Source organism: Oncorhynchus kisutch, unplaced genomic scaffold, assembly GCF_002021735.2.
Source record: "Oncorhynchus kisutch isolate 150728-3 unplaced genomic scaffold, Okis_V2 Okis01b-Okis20b_hom, whole genome shotgun sequence".
Classification (NCBI taxonomy): Eukaryota; Metazoa; Chordata; class Actinopteri; order Salmoniformes; family Salmonidae; genus Oncorhynchus; species Oncorhynchus kisutch.
The window spans coordinates 9,881,163-9,902,235 of NW_022261978.1; the positions used below are offsets into that span (position 1 = coordinate 9,881,163).

A 21,073-nucleotide genomic window follows, 5' to 3' on the forward strand; every position below is an offset into this window, starting at 1 on the left:
CTGAGGGGTTAAAGGTCACCTCTGAGGTCACCTTGAGTCAGACCAGCGGACCTGTGACTGAGGGGCTACCTGAATCAGACATTACTAGTCGAACACCAACATCCTCCTCTCCAGATCCAGACAGAAGTAATCAAAGACAGACAACCAGGACAGAAATCAACAGTGGAATGGATTCATCATTCTCTTTAGAGACAGACATTACTAGTGGATCTCTATCTCCCTCAAACACTCTAACATCACAAATCACTCTGACTCCTCCCATCCTAACACACCCCACACACACTCCCCCAAACACCCTCACTGACTCACCCCTCTCCTCCTCCTCCTCCTCCTCTCCTCTCATCCCTTCCCTCCCTGACTCACCCCTCTCCTCCTCCTCCTCCTCCTCCTCCTCCTCCTTCTCCTCCTCCTCTTCCTCTCCTCTCCTCCCTGACTCATACCTCTCCTCCTCCTCTTCCTCTCCTCCTCCCCCTTACTCACCCCTCTCCTCCTCCTCTTCCTCTTCTCTCCCCCCTGACTCACCCCTCTCCTCCTCCTCCTCTCTCCTCCCTACCCTCCATGACTCACCCCTCTCCTCCTCCTCCTCCTCTTCATCTCCTCTCCTTCTTACCCTCCATGACTTACCCCTCTCCTCCTCCTCCTCTTCCTCTCCTCTCCTCGCTACCCTCCATGACTCACCCCTCTCCTCCTCCTCCTCTTCATCTCCTCTCCTCCCTACCTTCCATGACTCACCCCTCTCCTCCTCCTCCTCCTCCTCCTCCTCTTCCTCTCCTCTCCTCCCTACCCTCCCGGACTCACCCTCCTCCTCCTCCTCCTCTCCTCTCCTCCATACCCTCCCTGACTCACCCCTCTCCTCCTCCTCCTCGCCCCTCAGTCCTGACAGAGACAGAGACTACAACGGGACTACAAATCCCTTCATCTCATCTCCATTCACCACAGCAGAGCTGCCTCTGGGAGATGTAGTCCAGACCATCGCCTCACCTCTGACCCCTGATCAACCTCTACTGGTTACCACGATGACCAGCACCATGACGACGGACAGTGAATCACAATGGCCAGAGACGGACACACACCTGCTCTCACACACACACGCTACACACGCCATCCAAACACACACACCTTTGTTGGACATGTCACCTGCACACACACCTCTCTCACAGACACCTGTACTCTCCTCAACCGCGGTGTCCCCCCCCTCACCACTCAATCCTATCCAGGAACACAACGCCACCCATCCTGACCATTCTGTTTTGACCCCGACCCCAACAGCTCTGACCTCTCCCAGTGGTCCGAACACAACTCCCCTCTACCCTGTCGTCACAACCAGTCCTGTGGTCACCACCACAACCACAACACAACCATCACTGACCACGAAACAACCATCCACAACCACAACACAACCATCCACAACCACAACACAACCACCACTGACCACAAAACAACCATCCACAACCACAACACAACCAATCTCTTCCACACAGTCGTTCCCCAGGCTCAGGACTACCAGACCCCCACCCTGGTCCGCCCCTCACCCCAGCCAGGGCAGCCCATCAGCGGGTACATCCTCTGGCCTGTCCCCCTCTCCTCCCCTCTCCACCATCAGCTCCACACACAGACCCAGAGTCTTCATCCTGCCTGATCGGCCTGCTACCATCAAAGGTAGGAGACCGAGTGTGTGTGTGTGTTTTAACACAGACCCAGAGTCAACATCCTGCCTGATCGGCCTGCTACCATCAAAGGTAGGAGACTGAGTGTGTGTGTGTGTTTTAACACAGACCCAGAGTCAACATCCTGCCTGATCGGCCTGCTACCATCAAAGGTAGGAGACCGAGTGTGTGTGTGTTTTAACACAGACCCAGAGTCAACATCCTGCCTGATCGGCCTGCTACCATCAAAGGTAGGAGACCGAGTGTGTGTGTGTTTGTGTGTGTGTATTAACAGTGTGTGTGTGTGTGTTGACAGTGTGTGTGTGTGTGTGTGTGTGTGTGTGTGTGTGTGTGTGTGTGTGTGTGTGTGTGTGTGTGTGTGTGTGTGTGTGTGTATTAACAGTGTGCAGTCTGCGGTGTGTGTGTGTGTGTGTGTGTGTGTGTGTGTGTGTGTCTGCGGTGTGTGTGTGTATTAACAGTGTGCAGTCTGCGGTGTGTGTGTGTGTGTGTGTGTGTATTAACAGTGTGTGTGTGTGTGTGTGTTGACAGTGTGTGTGTGTGTGTGTGTGTGTGTGTGTGTGTCTGCGGTGTGTGTGTGTGTGTATTAACAGTGTGTGTGTGTGTGTATTAACAGTGTGAGTGTGTGTGTGTGTGTGTATTAACAGTGTGTGTGTGTGTGTGTGTGTATTAACAGTGTGTGTGTGTATATTAACAGTGTGTGTGTGTATATTAACAGTGTGTGTGTGTTTATGTGTGTGTATTAACAGTGTGTGTGTGTGTGTGTGTGGTGTGTGTGTGTGTGTATTAACAGTGTGTGTGTGTGTGTATTAACAGTGTGTGTGTGTGTATATTAACAGTGTGTGTGTGTGTGTATATTAACAGTGTGTGTGTGTATATTAACAGTGTGTGTGTGTATATTAACAGTGTGTGTGTGTTTATGTGTGTGTATTAACAGTGTGTGTGTGTGTGTGTGTGGTGTGTGTGTGTGTGTGTGTATTAACAGTGTGTGTGTGTATTAACAGTGTGTGTGTGTGTGTATTAACAGTGTGTGTGTGTGTATATTAACAGTGTGTGTGTGTATATTAACAGTGTGTGTGTGTATATTAACAGTGTGTGTGTGTATATTAACAGTTTGTGTGTGTCTCCCAGAAGAGTCCATTGAGTTGCTGCTGCAGGTGATTCTGGAGGAGAGCAGCTCTGACCCGACCAGCAGTCTAGAGGACGACACTATATCCTGGGTACACACACACACACACACACACACACACACTAGTTAACAGGATATTATCCACACCAGTCTGTAGTAGTTAACAGGATATTATCCACACCAGTCTGTAGTAGTTAACAGGATATTATCCCACCAGTCTGTTAACAGGTTATTATCCACACCAGTCTGTAGTAGTTAACAGGATATTATCCACACCAGTCTGTAGTAGTTAACAGGATATTATCCACACCAGTCTGTAGTAGTTAACAGGTTATTATCCACACCAGTCTGTTAACAGGTTATTATCCACACCAGTCTGTTAACAGGTTATTATCCACACCAGTCTGTAGTAGTTAACAGGATATTATCCACACCAGTCTGTAGTAGTTAACAGGTTATTATCCACACCAGTCTGTTAACAGGTTATTATCCACACCAGTCTGTAGTAGTTAACAGGTTATTATCCACACCAGTCTGTAGTAGTTAACAGGTTATTATCCACACCAGTCTGTAGTAGTTAACAGGTTATTATCCACACCAGTCTGTTAACAGGTTATTATCCACACCAGTCTGTTAACAGGTTATTATCCACACCAGTCTGTTAACAGGATATTATCCACACCAGTCTGTTAACAGGTTATTATCCACACCAGTCTGTAGTAGTTAACAGGTTAATATACACACCAGTCTGTAGTAGTTAACAGGTTAATATACACACCAGTCTGTAGTAGTTAACAGGTTATTATCCACACCAGTCTGTAGTAGTTAACAGGTTATTATCCACACCAGTCTGTTAACAGGTTATTATCCACACCAGTCTGTTAACAGGATATTATCCACACCAGTCTGTTAACAGGTTATTATCCACACCAGTCTGTTAACAGGTTATTATCCACACCAGTCTGTTAACAGGTTAATATACACACCAGTCTGTAGTAGTTAACAGGTTATTATCCACACCAGTCTGTAGTAGTTAACAGGTTATTATCCACACCAGTCTGTTAACAGGTTATTATCCACACCAGTCTGTAGTAGTTAACAGGTTATTATCCACACCAGTCTGTAGTAGTTAACAGGTTATTATCCACACCAGTCTGTAGTAGTTAACAGGTTATTATCCACACTAGTCTGTTAACAGGTTATTATCCACACCAGTCTGTTAACAGGTTATTATCCACACCAGTCTGTAGTAGTTAACAGGTTATTATCCACACCAGTCTGTAGTAGTTATCAGGTTATTATCCACACCAGTCTGTAGTAGTTAACAGGTTATTATCCACACCAGTCTGTTAACAGGATATTATCCACACCAGTCTGTAGTAGTTAACAGGTTATTATCCACACCAGTCTGTTAACAGGATATTATCCACACCAGTCTGTAGTAGTTAACAGGTTATTATCCACACCAGTCTGTAGTAGTTAACAGGTTATTATCCACACCAGTCTGTTAACATGATATTATCCACACCAGTCTGTAGTAGTTAACAGGTTAATATCCACACCAGTCTGTTAACAGGTTATTATCCACACCAGTCTGTTAACAGGTTATTATCCACACCAGTCTGTAGTAGTTATCAGGTTATTATCCACACCAGTCTGTAGTAGTTAACAGGTTATTATCCACACCAGTCTGTAGTAGTTATCAGGTTATTATCCAAACCAGTCTGTTAACAGGTTATTATCCACACCAGTCTGTTAACAGGTTATTATCCACACCAGTCTGTAGTAGTTATCAGGTTATTATCCACACCAGTCTGTAGTAGTTAACAGGTTATTATCCACACCAGTCTGTAGTAGTTAACAGGTTATTATCCACACCAGTCTGTAGTAGTTATCAGGTTATTATCCACACCAGTCTGTTAACAGGTTATTATCCACACCAGTCTGTTAACAGGTTATTATCCACACCAGTCTGTTAACAGGTTATTATCCACACCAGTCTGTTAACAGGTTATTATCCACACCAGTCTGTTAACAGGTTATTATCCACACCAGTCTGTTAACAGGTTATTATCCACACCAGTCTGTTAACAGGTTATTATCCACACCAGTCTGTTAACAGGTTATTATCCACACCAGTCTGTTAACAGGTTATTATCCACACCAGTCTGAAGTAGTTAACAGGTTATTATCCACACCAGTCTGTTAACAGGTTATTATCCACACCAGTCTGTTAACAGGTTATTATCCACACCAGTCTGTTAACAGGTTATTATCCACACCAGTCTGTTAACAGGTTATTATCCACACCAGTCTGTAGTAGTTAACAGGTTATTATCCACACCAGTCTGTTAACAGGTTATTATCCACACCAGTCTGTAGTAGTTAACAGGTTATTATCCACACCAGTCTGTAGTAGTTAACAGGTTATTATCCACACCAGTCTGTTAACAGGTTATTATCCACACCAGTCTGTAGTAGTTAACAGGTTATTATCCACACCAGTCTGTTAACAGGTTATTATCCACACCAGTCTGTTAACAGGTTATTATCCACACCAGTCTGTTAACAGGATATTATCCACACCAGTCTGTAGTAGTTAACAGGTTATTATCCACACCAGTCTGTAGTAGTTAACAGGTTATTATCCACACCAGTCTGTAGTAGTTAACAGGATATTATCCACACCAGTCTGTAGTAGTTAACAGGTTATTATCCACACCAGTCTGTAGTAGTTAACAGGATATTATCCCACCAGTCTGTTAACAGGTTATTATCCACACCAGTCTGTTAACAGGTTATTATCCACACCAGTCTGTAGTAGTTATCAGGTTATTATCCACACCAGTCTGTTAACAGGTTATTATCCACACCAGTCTGTAGTAGTTAACAGGATATTGTAGTTAACAGGACATTGTAGTTCTCTGTAATGAACACCAGTCTGTAGTCGTGAATTGACGGTGTACTTCCTCCTCCCATCCTGCAGGTGGCGCCCTACCTCCAGAGAGCCCCGGGATTCCAGGACCTGCAGGGGGTTTGGAGCAGGTGATTATTCACATTGAAATGAATTGAGACTGTGTTTCTGATACACAATGAAATGAATTGAGCCTGTGTTTCTGATACATATTGGAATGAATTGAGACTGTGTTTCTGATACACAATGAAATGAATTGAGACTGTGTTTCTGATACATATTGGAATGAATTGAGACTGTGTTTCTGATACACAATGAAATGAATTGAGACTGTGTTTCTGATACATATTGGAATGAATTGAGACTGTGTTTCTGATACACAATGAATTGAGACTGTGTTTCTGATACACAATGAAATGAAACACTCTGTTATGTTGTGGTGGACAGCCATTATAAGTGCTTAACGGGACACTGGTAAAATGATGTTTGTAGTGTAGCTAGCCACTGAATGGCCTCTGAATTCACTACCACTGTCAACATGCAGTCGGAGCTATAACCACTTTTGGAGCTAACTAGCGCTCTCAAATCTGACCCTGATGTCTACAGAAGATGGTAGTTTTATTCATAACATGGCTAACTTAGCTAGCTAACATACACTTAGTGGTACAGAGTGTGATTAATATATTAAACTGTCCTCTAGTGGTACAGAGTGTGATTAATATATTAAACGGTCCTCTAGAGGTACAGAGTGTGATTAATATATTAAACCTCTAGAGGTACAGAGTGTGATTAATATATTAAACCTCTAGTGGTACAGAGTGTGATTAATATATTAAACCTCTAGAGGTACAGAGTGTGATTAATATATTAAACCTCTAGAGGTACAGAGTGTGATTAATATATTAAACCTCTAGTGGTACAGAGTGTGATTAATATATTAAACTGTCCTCTAGTGGTACAGAGTGTGATTAATATATTAAACCTCTAGTGGTACAGAGTGTGATTAATATATTAAACCTCTAGAGGTACAGAGTGTGATTAATATATTAAACCTCTAGTGGTACAGAGTGTGATTAATATATTAAACTGTCCTCTAGTGGTACAGAGTGTGATTAATATATTAAACTGTCCTCTAGAGGTACAGAGTGTGATTAATATATTAAACCTCTAGTGGTACAGAGTGTGATTAATATATTAAACTGTCCTCTAGTGGTACAGAGTGTGATTAATATATTATACCTCTAGTGGTACAGAGTGTGATTAATATATTAAACTGTCCTCTAGTGGTACAGAGTGTGATTAATATATTAAACTGTCCTCTAGTGGTACAGAGTGTGATTAATATATTAAACTGTCCTCTAGTGGTACAGAGTGTGATTAATATATTAAACTGTCCTCTAGTGGTACAGAGTGTGATTAATATATTAAACCTCTAGAGGTACAGAGTGTGATTAATATATTAAACTGTCCTCTAGAGGTACAGAGTGTGATTAATATATTAAACTGTCCTCTAGTGGTACAGAGTGTGATTAATATATTAAACCTCTAGAGGTACAGAGTGTGATTAATATATTAAACCTCTAGTGGTACAGAGTGTGATTAATATATTAAACCTCTAGAGGTACAGAGTGTGATTAATATATTAAACCTCTAGTGGTACAGAGTGTGATTAATATATTAAACCTCTAGAGGTACAGAGTGTGATTAATATATTAAACTGTCCTCTAGTGGTACAGAGTGTGATTAATATATTAAACCTCTAGTGGTACAGAGTGTGATTAATATATTAAACTGTCCTCTAGTGGTACAGAGTGTGATTAATATATTAAACCTCTAGAGGTACAGAGTGTGATTAATATATTAAACCTCTAGAGGTACAGAGTGTGATTAATATATTAAACCTCTAGAGGTACAGAGTGTGATTAATATATTATACCTCTAGTGGTACAGAGTGTGATTAATATATTAAACCTCTAGAGGTACAGAGTGTGATTAATATATTAAACCTCTAGTGGTACAGAGTGTGATTAATATATTAAACCTCTAGTGGTACAGAGTGTGATTAATATATTAAACCTCTAGTGGTACAGAGTGTGATTAATATATTAAACTGTCCTCTAGAGGTACAGAGTGTGATTAATATATTAAACCTCTAGTGGTACAGAGTGTGATTAATATATTAAACTGTCCTCTAGAGGTACAGAGTGTGATTAATATATTAAACCTCTAGAGGTACAGAGTGTGATTAATATATTAAACTGTCCTCTAGTGGTACAGAGTGTGATTAATATATTAAACCTCTAGAGGTACAGAGTGTGATTAATATATTAAACTGTCCTCTAGTGGTACAGAGTGTGATTAATATATTAAACTGTCCTCTAGTGGTACAGAGTGTGATTAATATATTAAACTGTCCTCTAGTGGTACAGAGTGTGATTAATATATTAAACTGTCCTCTAGTGGTACAGAGTGTGATTAATATATTAAACCTCTAGAGGTACAGAGTGGGATTAATATATTAAACCTCTAGAGGTACAGAGTGTGATTAATATATTAAACCTCTAGTGGTACAGAGTGTGATTAATATATTAAACCTCTAGAGGTACAGAGTGTGATTAATATATTAAACTGTCCTCTAGAGGTACAGAGTGTGATTAATATATTAAACCTCTAGTGGTACAGAGTGTGATTAATATATTAAACCTCTAGAGGTACAGAGTGTGATTAATATATTAAACTGTCCTCTAGAGGTACAGAGTGTGATTAATATATTAAACTGTCCTCTAGTGGTACAGAGTGTGATTAATATATTAAACCTCTAGTGGTACAGAGTGTGATTAATATATTAAACCTCTAGTGGTACAGAGTGTGATTAATATATTAAACCTCTAGTGGTACAGAGTGTGATTAATATATTAAACCTCTAGTGGTACAGAGTGTGATTAATATATTAAACCTCTAGAGGTACAGAGTGTGATTAATATATTAAACCTCTAGTGGTACAGAGTGTGATTAATATATTAAACCTCTAGTGGTACAGAGTGTGATTAATATATTAAACCTCTAGTGGTACAGAGTGTGATTAATATATTAAACTGTCCTCTAGAGGTACAGAGTGTGATTAATATATTAAACCTCTAGTGGTACAGAGTGTGATTAATATATTAAACTGTCCTCTAGAGGTACAGAGTGTGATTAATATATTAAACCTCTAGAGGTACAGAGTGTGATTAATATATTAAACTGTCCTCTAGTGGTACAGAGTGTGATTAATATATTAAACCTCTAGAGGTACAGAGTGTGATTAATATATTAAACTGTCCTCTAGTGGTACAGAGTGTGATTAATATATTAAACTGTCCTCTAGTGGTACAGAGTGTGATTAATATATTAAACTGTCCTCTAGTGGTACAGAGTGTGATTAATATATTAAACTGTCCTCTAGTGGTACAGAGTGTGATTAATATATTAAACCTCTAGTGGTACAGAGTGTGATTAATATATTAAACCTCTAGAGGTACAGAGTGTGATTAATATATTAAACCTCTAGAGGTACAGAGTGTGATTAATATATTAAACTGTCCTCTAGAGGTACAGAGTGTGATTAATATATTAAACCTCTAGTGGTACAGAGTGTGATTAATATATTAAACCTCTAGAGGTACAGAGTGTGATTAATATATTAAACCTCTAGAGGTACAGAGTGTGATTAATATATTAAACCTCTAGTGGTACAGAGTGTGATTAATATATTAAACCTCTAGTGGTACAGAGTGTGATTAATATATTAAACCTCTAGAGGTACAGAGTGTGATTAATATATTAAACCTCTAGTGGTACAGAGTGTGATTAATATATTAAACCTCTAGTGGTACAGAGTGTGATTAATATATTAAACTGTCCTCTAGAGGTACAGAGTGTGATTAATATATTAAACCTCTAGTGGTACAGAGTGTGATTAATATATTAAACCTCTAGAGGTACAGAGTGTGATTAATATATTAAACCTCTAGTGGTACAGAGTGTGATTAATATATTAAACTGTCCTCTAGTGGTACAGAGTGTGATTAATATATTAAACTGTCCTCTAGTGGTACAGAGTGTGATTAATATATTAAACTGTCCTCTAGTGGTACAGAGTGTGATTAATATATTAAACCTCTAGAGGTACAGAGTGTGATTAATATATTAAACTGTCCTCTAGAGGTACAGAGTGTGATTAATATATTAAACCTCTAGTGGTACAGAGTGTGATTAATATATTAAACCTCTAGAGGTACAGAGTGTGATTAATATATTAAACCTCTAGTGGTACAGAGTGTGATTAATATATTAAACCTCTAGTGGTACAGAGTGTGATTAATATATTAAACCTCTAGAGGTACAGAGTGTGATTAATATATTAAACTGTCCTCTAGAGGTACAGAGTGTGATTAATATATTAAACCTCTAGAGGTACAGAGTGTGATTAATATATTAAACCTCTAGTGGTACAGAGTGTGATTAATATATTAAACCTCTAGAGGTACAGAGTGTGATTAATATATTAAACCTCTAGAGGTACAGAGTGTGATTAATATATTAAACCTCTAGTGGTACAGAGTGTGATTAATATATTAAACTATCGTCTAGCGGTCGCGCGGTGCAGAGTGTGGTGGTGTTTAGGACCTCGGGAGCGTTGGCCTGGCTGGGCGTATCAGGAGCGGGGTCTCTGCTGGAACGCACCGGATTGGCCCAGGCTGTCAGAGAGGGGCGGAGCTTCAGAGGGTCAAAGGTTACGAACGTCACTGTGGGAGGTGAGTCAGGGGTCTGCCAGACAGTGCAAGGTTTTGTTTTAGCCCAGCACTAATACCGCTCAACCAATGAACTGCTCATCAAGGCCTTGCTCGGTGTAATTGGGTGTGTTAGTGCTGGGCTGTAACCAAAGCCTGCTCTGTTTGAGTTCTCCAGATCCTCAGAACTGTTCAACTATTAAACACTGTTAGCTTTTTGTTAAAAAAATCTCTCTTCTTCTCTCCTCTTCCACTCTCCTTTTTCTCCTTCCCTCTCTTCTCTCTCCTCCTCTTTCTTCTCTCTCCTTCTCTCCTACTCTCCCTCTTTCCTTCCTACTCTTCTTCTTCTCTCCTCTCCGTTCTCTCCTTCCTTCTGTTCTTCACTCCCTTTCTCTTCTTCTCTCCCTCTCCATTCTTTCTTTCCCTCTCCCTCTCCTTTCTCTCCCTCCCCCTCTTCTCTCCCTCTCTCTCCGTTCTTTCCTTCCCTCTCTTCTCTCTCCTCCTTTCTCCCTCTCTTCTCTCCCTCTCTCCTCTCTCTCTCTCCGTTCTCTCCTTCCCTCTCTTCCTCTCTCCTCTCCCTCTCCGTTCTCTCATTCCCTCTCTCCCTCTCCGTTCTCTCCTTCTCTCTCCTATCCTCTCCCTCTCTCCTCTCCCTCTCTGTTCTCTCATTCCCTCTCTCCCTCTCCGTTCTCTCCTTCTCTCTCCTCTCTCCTTCCCTCTCTCGCTCTCCTCCTCCCCCAGGTGTGCAGGATGATGTGTGTTTGTGGTTGTTCAACTGCCCTGCAGCAGGTTTTGAGTGTTTGTCCAGACCAGGTCACATGGCCGTCTGTTCCTCGGTCTGTCACTCTGACTACTGTCACAACCAGGGCATCTGTACCCACCACCCTCACCAACCACCCCTCTGCCAGTAAGAACACACACACACACACACACACACACACACACACACACACACACACACACACACACACACACACACAGTAAAAAGAGACATCACAAGACATGCTAATAAATGTATATATTGAAAGATAGTGTCTCTCCAGGTTCCCTGTCGCTGTCTCTCTCTCTCCTTCTCTCCAGGTGCTCTGTCTTTCTCTCTCTCCCACTCTCTCTCTCCAGGTGCTCTGTGTCTCTCTCTCTCTCACTCTCTCTCCCGGTGCTCTGTCTCTCTCTCTCTCTCTCTCTCTCTCTCCAGGTGCTCTGTCTCTCTCTCCAGGTGCTCTGTCTCTCTCTCCAGGTGCTCTGTCTCTCTCTCCAGGTGTTCTCTCTCTCTCTCTCTCCAGGTGCCCTGTGGGGGATCATTTCTGGTTCATGGGTCGTCGTTGTGACGTGAGGATGACGCAGCAGCGGCTGGTGGGGGCGTGCCTTGGTGTGCTGGTTGCCATAGTTACACTGATTGGCGCCGTGGCCTGGCTGGCGGTGCGACGATACAGAGCCATGTTGATAAAGACTAAAGTAGACCAGACACGCAGCAGGTAACCACCACACCACAACACCACACCCCACACTACACCACACAACACCACACACCACACCACCCACCACACACCACAACCACCACACCACACACACCACACCACACCACGCCACACACACCACACACACACCACAAACACACCCACCACACACACACACCACCCCCACCACACACCACCCACCACACACACACCACACCCACCACACCACACACCACCCACCACACACACACACACACACACCCACCACACTACACCACACCCACCACAGCACATCACACCACACACACCAAACACACACACCACGCCACCCACCACACAACACCACACACCACACCCACCACACCCACACCACACACACACACCACACACACATACCACACACACCACCACACCACACAACACCACACAACACCACACCCACACCACCACACCACACACCACACACACCACACACACCACACACACCACACCACACACACCACACCACACACACCACACCCACCACACACCCACCACACCACACACACACACACACATACCACACCACACACACACACACCACACCCACCACACACACACACACACTATTGTATTACATTATAAACCCATCTCTGTTCTGGTACTGAACTGGTTCCTATTGTATTACATTATAAACCCATCTCTGTTCTGGTTGGTACTGAACTGGTTCCTATTGTATTACATTATAAACCCATCTCTGTTCTGGTACTGAACTGGTTCCTATTGCATTACATTATAAACCCATCTCTGTTCTGGTACTGAACTGGTTTCTATTGTATTACAATATAAACCCATCTCTGTTCTGGTACTGAACTGGTTCCTATTGTATTACATTATAAACATCTCTGTTCTGGTACTGAACCGTCTCTTTGATCCAACCCATCTCTGTTCTGGTTGGTACCGTCTCTCTCTGATCCAACCCATCTCTGTTCTGGTTGGTACCGTCTCTCTCTGATCCAACCCATCTCTGTTCTGGTTGGTACCGTCTCTCTCTGATCCAACCCATCTCTGTTCTGGTTGGTACCGTCTCTCTCTGATCCAACCCATCTCTGTTCTGGTTGGTACTGTCTCTCTCTGATCCAACCCATCTCTGTTCTGGTTGGTACCGTCTCTCTCTGATCCAACCCATCTCTGTTCTGGTTGGTACTGTCTCTCTGATCCAACCCATCTCTGTTCTGGTTGGTACCGTCTCTCTCTGATCCAACCCATCTCTGTTCTGGTTGGTACCGTCTCTCTCTGATCCAACCCATCTCTGTTCTGGTTGGTACCGTCTCTCTCTGATCCAACCCATCTCTGTTCTGGTTGGTACCGTCTCTCTCTGATCCAACCCATCTCTGTTCTGGTTGGTACCGTCTCTCTCTGATCCAACCCATCTCTGTTCTGGTTGGTACCGTCTCTCTCTGATCCAACCCATCTCTGTTCTGGTTGGTACCGTCTCTCTCTGATCCAACCCATCTCTGTTCTGGTTGGTACCGTCTCTCTGATCCAACCCATCTCTGTTCTGGTTGGTACCGTCTCTCTCTGATCCACTACCAGGTTCTAAAGTTACTTCAGAAACAACTCTACTGAGCCTCCCTGTTTCCTGGCATCGCACTTCCTGTCCAACCTGACTTCCTGTTTCTGGTGTGAAAACACGGGCGTCTCCCTTCCGACAGAGGGAGTGTGTGTTTGTCATAGATATCATAACATAACCTGGTTTATTGACCTTTATGCGTGTGTGTGTGTGTGTGTTAGCTACCGTAGGTTCAACCACTTTGACGAGCTGTCAGGTCGTTTCTGGGGGCGGTCCATTGGTGGATCAGCTGACTCGTTGGATAACCCCGTCTTCACCCGCTCCGACGAGTTGCTACATCGGAGGGCGCTCGACCGCACCTGCTGTTACCACGACGATACGCTGTCCCTGGCCTCCACCTGCCCTAGCAATGGAACACACCTCAACACCGTCTACCCACACAAGTTGGTGACACACACACACAGAGAATACACACACAGAGAGAACACACACACAGAGAACACACACACACACAGAGAATACACACAGAGAGATCACAGAGAGAACACACACAGAGAGAACACACACAGAGAACACACACAGAGAGAATACACACAGAGAGATCACAGAGAGAACACACACACAGAGAGATCACACAGAGAACACACACAGAGAGAATACACACAGAGAGATCACACACAGAGAGAACACACACATACACTGTAACACAGAGAACACACACAGAGAGAGAACACACACACACACACACACACACATGCACTAACACATAGAGAACACACACAGAGAGAACACACACACACAGAACACACACAGAGAGAACACACACATACACTGTAACACAGAGAACACACACACACACACAGAGAACACACACATGCACTAACACAGAGAGAACACACACACAGAGAACACACACACACAGAACACACACAGAGAGAACACACACAGAGAGAACACACACAGAGAGAACACACACAGAGAGAACACGCACACACACACACAGAGAACACACACAGAAAGAACACACACAGAAAGAACACACACATACTGTAACACAGGTGTATGAGAGAGAACTATAGTAAAACATTGTCATGGTTCCCCCTCCCTCCCTCTCTCCCATCCAGTTCCCAGTACGGCTGGGCGGTCAGCGAGGTCAGCCTGGCGGAGTGTGTGTTGGATTCTGGGAAAGCCAGTGACCTGTCAGTGTGCAGCTGGCCCATAGAACCCATCCAGTGGACACCCTTCCCCCTGCTACAGCAACTATCCTCTACACACAGAACCACCCCGGTACCTATTAGGAGGGAGGTACCTACAGATTACCACCTATTAGGAGGGAGGTACCTAGAGATTACCACCTATTAGGAGGGAGGTACCTACAGATTACCACCTATTAGGAGGGAGGTACCTAGAGATTACCACCTATTAGGAGGGAGGTACCTACAGATGACCACCTATTAGGGCTGGAGGGGGAGAGTTAGAAGAGACAGATAGAGAGAGAGAGAGAGAGAGAGAGAGGAGAAAGAGCGACAGAGGTAGAGATAGAGAGGGAGAAGAGAGACAGAAAGAGACAGAGGAAGAGTTAGAGAGATGGTAAGCTGTTGTTTGTTTGTTTGTCCAGGTGAGGGCGCTGCGTCCTCGGTCCTACTGTGAAGGTATGGAGCTGGTGGAACTGGAGAAGAGCTGGACGGCCTAGCAACCACTGAACCGTTTAGTGGAGTCAGTCGTGAGGAAAGGTTGAACAACTGAATCACTGAGTAAACTGATTCACTGAATCGCTGGGTCACTGAATAAACTGTATAACTGAGTCAACGGGATAACTGAATCACTGAATAAACTGTATCCCTGATTTACTGAGTCAATGGTATCACTGAATCATGACTCACTCTTTTTGGCTGTCTTGAATTTAACACTGATTCTGTAGCCCTTCCCATGATTATACAGAGGAAAGGTGTGTGAGAGAGAGAGAGAGAGAGAGAGAGAGAGAGAGAGAGAAAAAAATACATTTATTCTGTTTTGTTATTGTTGTCAGTCGTGTCCATGAGTATTCAACTAGGCTTGAAATGATTGCCATTTCCCCTCTCTCTGTAGTCACGAAGCTAGACGCTGAGAGAGATGGCCCCTAGTAAAGACTCAACATCTGTCTGTGGTCATGAAGCTGAGAGAGGTGGCCCCTAGTAAAGACTCAACATCTGTCTGTGGTCATGAAGCTGAGAGAGGTGGCCCCTAGTAAAGACTCAACATCTGTCTGTGGTCATGAAGCTGAGAGAGGTGGCCCCTAGTAAAGACTCAACATCTGTCTGTGGTCATGAAGCTGAGAGAGGTGGCCCCTAGTAAAGACTCAACATCTGTCTGTGGTCATGAAGCTGAGAGAGGTGGCCCCTAGTAAAGACTCAACATCTGTCTGTGGTCATGAAGCTGAGAGAGGTGGCCCCTAGTAAAGACTCAACATCTGTCTGTGGTCATGAAGCTGAGAGAGGTGGCCCCTAGTAAAGACTCAACATCTGTCTGTGGTCATGAAGCTGAGAGAGGTGGCCCCTAGTAAAGATTCAACATATTTTTGCAAATGTGCATACTGTATATATTTGTGTGTACACATACAGTTGAAGTCGGAAGTTTACATACACTTAGGTTGGAGTCATTAAAACACGTTTTTCAACCACTCCACAAATTTCTTGTTAAACTATAGTTTTGGCAAGTCAGTTAGGACATTTTCTTTGTGCATGACATACATTTTCCAACAATTGTTTACAGACAGATTATTTCACTTATAATTCACTGTATCACTATTCCCGTGGGTCAGAAGTTTACATTCACTAAGTTGACTGTGCCTTTAAACAGCTTTGAACATTCCAGAAAATGATGTCATAGCTTTAGAAGCTTCTGATAGGCTAATTGACAACATGTGAGTCAATTGGAGGTGTATCTGTGGATATATTTCAAGGCCTACCATCAAACTCGGTGCCTCTCTGCTTGACATCGTGGGAAAATCAAAAGAAATAAGCCAAAACCTAAAAAAAATTATTGTAGACCTCCACAAGTCTGATTCATCCTTGGGAGTGTTACCGTTTTCTTCCGTCGAAGGAGAGTCGGACCAAAATGCAGCGTGGTTAATACGATACATGTTTAATAGACGAATAAACACGATCAATACAAAAATCAATAAACGTACGTGAAAACCGAACAGCCTAACTGGTGCAAACTAACACATGATCCATTATCCAACAGCCGCCCAGACAACTTACCCAAAGACCTGGGTACAAAAATATAGTCGAGCCTCCGCTCAACCCCCCTGGAGTTGCGCCATGTAGGACCGGCCATTTTCGGAGTAGTGTGCAGACCACCATCAACCAGACCATGGCAAGCCATTAGCCTGGTAATGGCGCCTGCACTGCTATCCCCCCCTATTCCTAAATCTGTATTAAAATCCCCCCCTATCACTAATTTCCTATTTGTGACACACAGGGGCGTCAGACAGTCCACCATCTCCCTCCTGTCTGCCACCACCTGTGGCCCATACACCACCACTAATCTAAATTTACAATCCCTTATCGTGACATCCACCCCTATAACCCTCCCCTGCATTACCACAAAAGAATCCTCCACTTTTACCTCCCTGTGCCCACACAAAATCCCTACCCCCGATGAGTGCACCCCCCCAATACCCCAAACCGACTCCCCCTTGTCCCACTCCCTCTTAAACCTACTAACATCCCCTCCATCCCTCAGGTGAACCTCCTGTAAAAAACAAAAATCAAACCCCCCACCCTCCAAATAACTAAAACTAAAACCGCCCTCCTCTTAACAAAATCCCTTAAACCCCTTACATTTAAAGTAACAAAAGTAAAATTAGACCCCATGAAAGAATCAAATAAAAACATGTAATACACTCAAATTCTAAACCCAGACAGAAAAAAACTAAAACAGGAGACTCACCCGATGCTCCCCTGCTCCATATCTACCGGTGAAAACACCATCCGTACTCCCGACATCCCCCCCCTCTTCCTCCATCTCACCAACCCAGGATGCAGGAATAGTGTTTGGCTCCGGGGTGCCCTGCACCCTGGGTCTACCCCCACAATCCTCCCCCTCCCCAGTGCTGCAGCTGGATTGGAAAAAAATCGGGGAGGCTGAGTCCCCAAACAAAAAACTCCCCACCTCCTCCTGTACCCAGTCCTGAGTCTTGTTAGGTGTGTCCCCACCCAACAGAAGTTGAGGGCCTGGGGAAACCAGCAGCAACCCAGAGGTTTCTCCCACCCCCATCACTCTCTTGGCCATCCCCTCCCTCTCACTGTCGGCCAATCGCACCCTCCTCTTCATTCTCTTCTTTGGTGATGGCGGTAGTGGAGAGATACCACCCTCCCCCCCCACCAGCTCCTCCACCATACCCCTCATCTCTTCCACCAGGGCACTTTCCCCCCAGTCCACTTGCTCTTCCACCGTCTCCTTCTCCAACACTCCTCCCTCGCTTTCTTCTCTCTCATGCTCCTCCACTCGGTTGCCTTCTTCCGCCGCTTTTCCTGGTTCTCCTACTCCCGTGCCTTCCGTTTCCTTCTCTCTTCCATCCGCCGCTTCTTGCTCCTCCTCCTTCCTTGCGGCCTTCCCCTCTGGACCTGTACTCTGGTCATGAGGCTTGCTTCCTTCCCCCCCTCTTCTTCCCCCATCCCCCGCTCCTGCTCCCCCCCCAGCCGCAGACGCATATGACCTCTGACGAGCCGGGCACCCCCGCCACAGGTGTGCTGACGAGCCACACCCGTGGCACGCCTTAGGCTTGTCACAATCCTTCGCCTCGTGTTCCTCAGATCCACAAAATCTGCATTTTCTTGTGCTGCACGAGGCGAATATGTGGCCGTAGGCCATACAGCGCCTGCAAAATGGGGGCTGACGTGCATAAAACAACGTCCCCCTGTCAGCCCCTAGGGAGAACATAGCAGGAGGATGGAGGTAGCCACCATGTCCCTTTGGGTCCTCTCTGAGGAGGGCCTGGAAGCCTCTCCTCCCATTCCAAAACCCAAGGGAGTCTTTGAGGTGCCTTGCTGAGGAGACGTTATCCATGTATCTCCCCAGAAAGGCCCTCACCTCTTCATCCTTAACGTATGGGTTGTAAATGTTGACAGTTACAACCCTAAAGTTATTCTTCGACAGGCTTGTTATTTCATAGTGGCTCATCGGCCTCTCGCCTCCCACTGCTCTTGCCCTTCTCAGGATATCATCGTGTTTCTCCTCTGTATATAGTGCCACATCGTATGCTCCCTCCAACGAGTTGCCTTGGAAACAAAACACGTCCTTCACCGTCAGCTTTAGAATCCCCATCAATATTATCCTTCCAAAAGTTTCCCGTCCTAAAGGCTCCAACTCCTTTTCCTTCCAAGCAAAACGAATCGTGTTGGCCAGCCCAATCCCAGGGACCGACCGTGTTGATGTATTTAGCACCATCTCCGCAAGGAGAATGGCGCTCGTTCTCTTCTCTTCCAAAACAATGAAAAAAGAAAATCCAAAGTGACTGAGCCTATCTGGTGAAACTACACAGAGACAGGAACAATCACCCACGAAACACTCAAAGAATATGGCTGCCTAAATATGGTTCCCAATCAGAGACAACGAGAATCACCTGCCTCTGATTGAGAACCGCCTCAGGCAACCATAGACTTTGCTAGAACACCCCACTAAGCCACAATCCCAAAAGCTACGAAAAACCCCAATACATAAACACAACACAAAATAAACCCATGTCACACCCTGGCCTGACCAAATAATTATAGAAAACACAAAATACTAAGACCAGGGCGTGACAGGGAGCAATATCCAAATGCCTGAGGGTACCACATTCATCTGTACAAACAATAGTTCGCAAGTATAAACACCATGGGACCACACAACCATCATACCGCTCAGAAAGGAGACCCGTTCTGTCTCCTAGAGATTAACGTACTTTGGTGTGAAAAGTGCTAAATCAATCCCAGAACAACAGCAAAGGACCTTGTGAAGATGCAGGAGGAAACAGGTACAGAAGTATCTATATCCACAGTAAAACAAGTCCTATATCGACATAACCTGCCAGGCGAAACAGCAAGGAAGAAGCCACTGCTCCAGAACAGCCATAAAAAAAGGCAGACTGCGGTTTGCAACTGTAACATGGAGACATAGATTGTACTTCTTGGAGAAATACCCTCTGGTCTGATGAAACAAAAAATAGAACTGAAAAATATGTTATATTTTTAATTCTTCAAAGTAGCCACCCTTGGCCTTGATGACAGCTTTGCACAATCCTGGCATTCTCTCAACCAGCTTCATGGGGTAGTCACCTGGAATGCATTTCAATTAACAAGTGTGCCTTGTTAAAAGTTAATTTGTGGAATTTCTTTCCTTCTTAATGCGTTCGAGCCAATCCATTGTGTTGTGACAAGGTAGGGGTGATTTGGTGAAAGACCAAACAACAGGCCATCATCACATGAAGTTCAGTCAATTCTGAAATATTTATAGAACTTTCAAAGTTTCTTCAAGTGCAGTAGCAAAAACAATCAAGCACTATGATGAAAATGGCTCTCATGAGGACAGCCACAGGAAAGGAAGACCCAGAGGGTTAGAGTTACCTGGCTCTCATGAGGACCGCCACAGGAAAGGAAGATCCAGAGGGTTAGAGTTACCTGGCTCTCATGAGGACCGCCACAGGAAAGAAGACAGAGGGTTAGAGTTACCTGGCCCAGACCGCCAGGAAGGAAGACCAGAGGGTTAGAGTTACCTGGCTCTCATGAGGACCGCCACAGGAAAGGAAGACCCAGAGGGTTAGAGTTACCTGGCTCTCATGAGGACCGCCACAGGAAAGGAAGACCCAGAGGGTTAGAGTTACCTGGCTCTCATGAGGACCGCCACAGGAAAGGAAGACCCAGAGGGTTAGAGTTACCTGGCTCTCATGAGGACCGCCACAGGAAAGGAAGACCCAGAGGGTTAGAGTTACCTGGCTCTCATGAGGACCAGCCACAGGAAAGGAAGACCCAGAGGGTTAGAGTTACCTGTCTCTCATGAGGACCGCCACAGGAAAGGAAGACCCAGTGTTACCTCTACTGCAGAGGATAAGTTCATTAGAGTTACCAGCCTCGGAAATTGCAGCCCAAATAAATACTTCACATAGTTCAAGTAACAGACAAATCTCAACATCAACTGTTCAGAGAGAGACGGTGTGAATCAGGCCTTCATGTTCAAATTGCTGCAAAGAAACCACAACTAAAGGACACCAATAAGAAGAGGAGACTTGCTTGGGCCAAGAAACACGAGCAATGAACATTAGACCGGTGGAAATCTGTCCTTTCCAACCGTAGTGTCTTCGTGAGATGCAGAGGTGAACGGATGATATCTGCATGTCTATTTCCCACTGTGAAGCATGGAGGAGGCAGTGTGATGGTGTGGGGTGCTTTGCTGTTGACACTATCAGTGACTTATTTAGATTTCAAGGCACACTTAACCAGCATGGATACCACAGTATTTTGCAGCTATATGCCATTCCATCTGGTTTGGGCTTAGTGGGACTATCATTTGTTTTTCAAATGGACAATGACCCAACACACCTCCAGGCTGTGTAAGGACTATT

General features: G+C 44.5%; 2 protein-coding genes across 2 annotated transcripts in view; one reads left to right on the top strand and one right to left on the bottom strand.

Annotated features, from left to right (window-relative positions):
- LOC109885717 (zinc finger protein OZF-like) overlaps positions 1-343 on the bottom strand; it is a 24,316-nt gene extending 23,973 nt beyond the window's left edge. The window contains exon 1 of the mRNA XM_031811076.1: positions 302-343. Coding sequence (XP_031666936.1) covers positions 302-343 — 42 coding nt within the window. The remainder of the gene's footprint in view (positions 1-301) is intronic.
- Positions 344-793: 450 nt separating this feature from the next.
- On the top strand, positions 794-15,342 carry si:ch211-14k19.8 (uncharacterized). The gene is made up of 9 exons (XM_031811103.1): positions 794-1,659; positions 2,796-2,884; positions 5,780-5,838; positions 10,340-10,503; positions 11,221-11,386; positions 11,763-11,954; positions 13,710-13,931; positions 14,613-14,775; positions 15,107-15,342. Exons 1-9 carry the CDS (start codon positions 1,017-1,019, stop codon positions 15,179-15,181), a joined length of 1,773 nt encoding a protein of 590 aa, XP_031666963.1. The 5' UTR covers positions 794-1,016; the 3' UTR covers positions 15,182-15,342.
- The last annotated feature ends 5,731 nt before the right edge of the window (positions 15,343-21,073 follow it).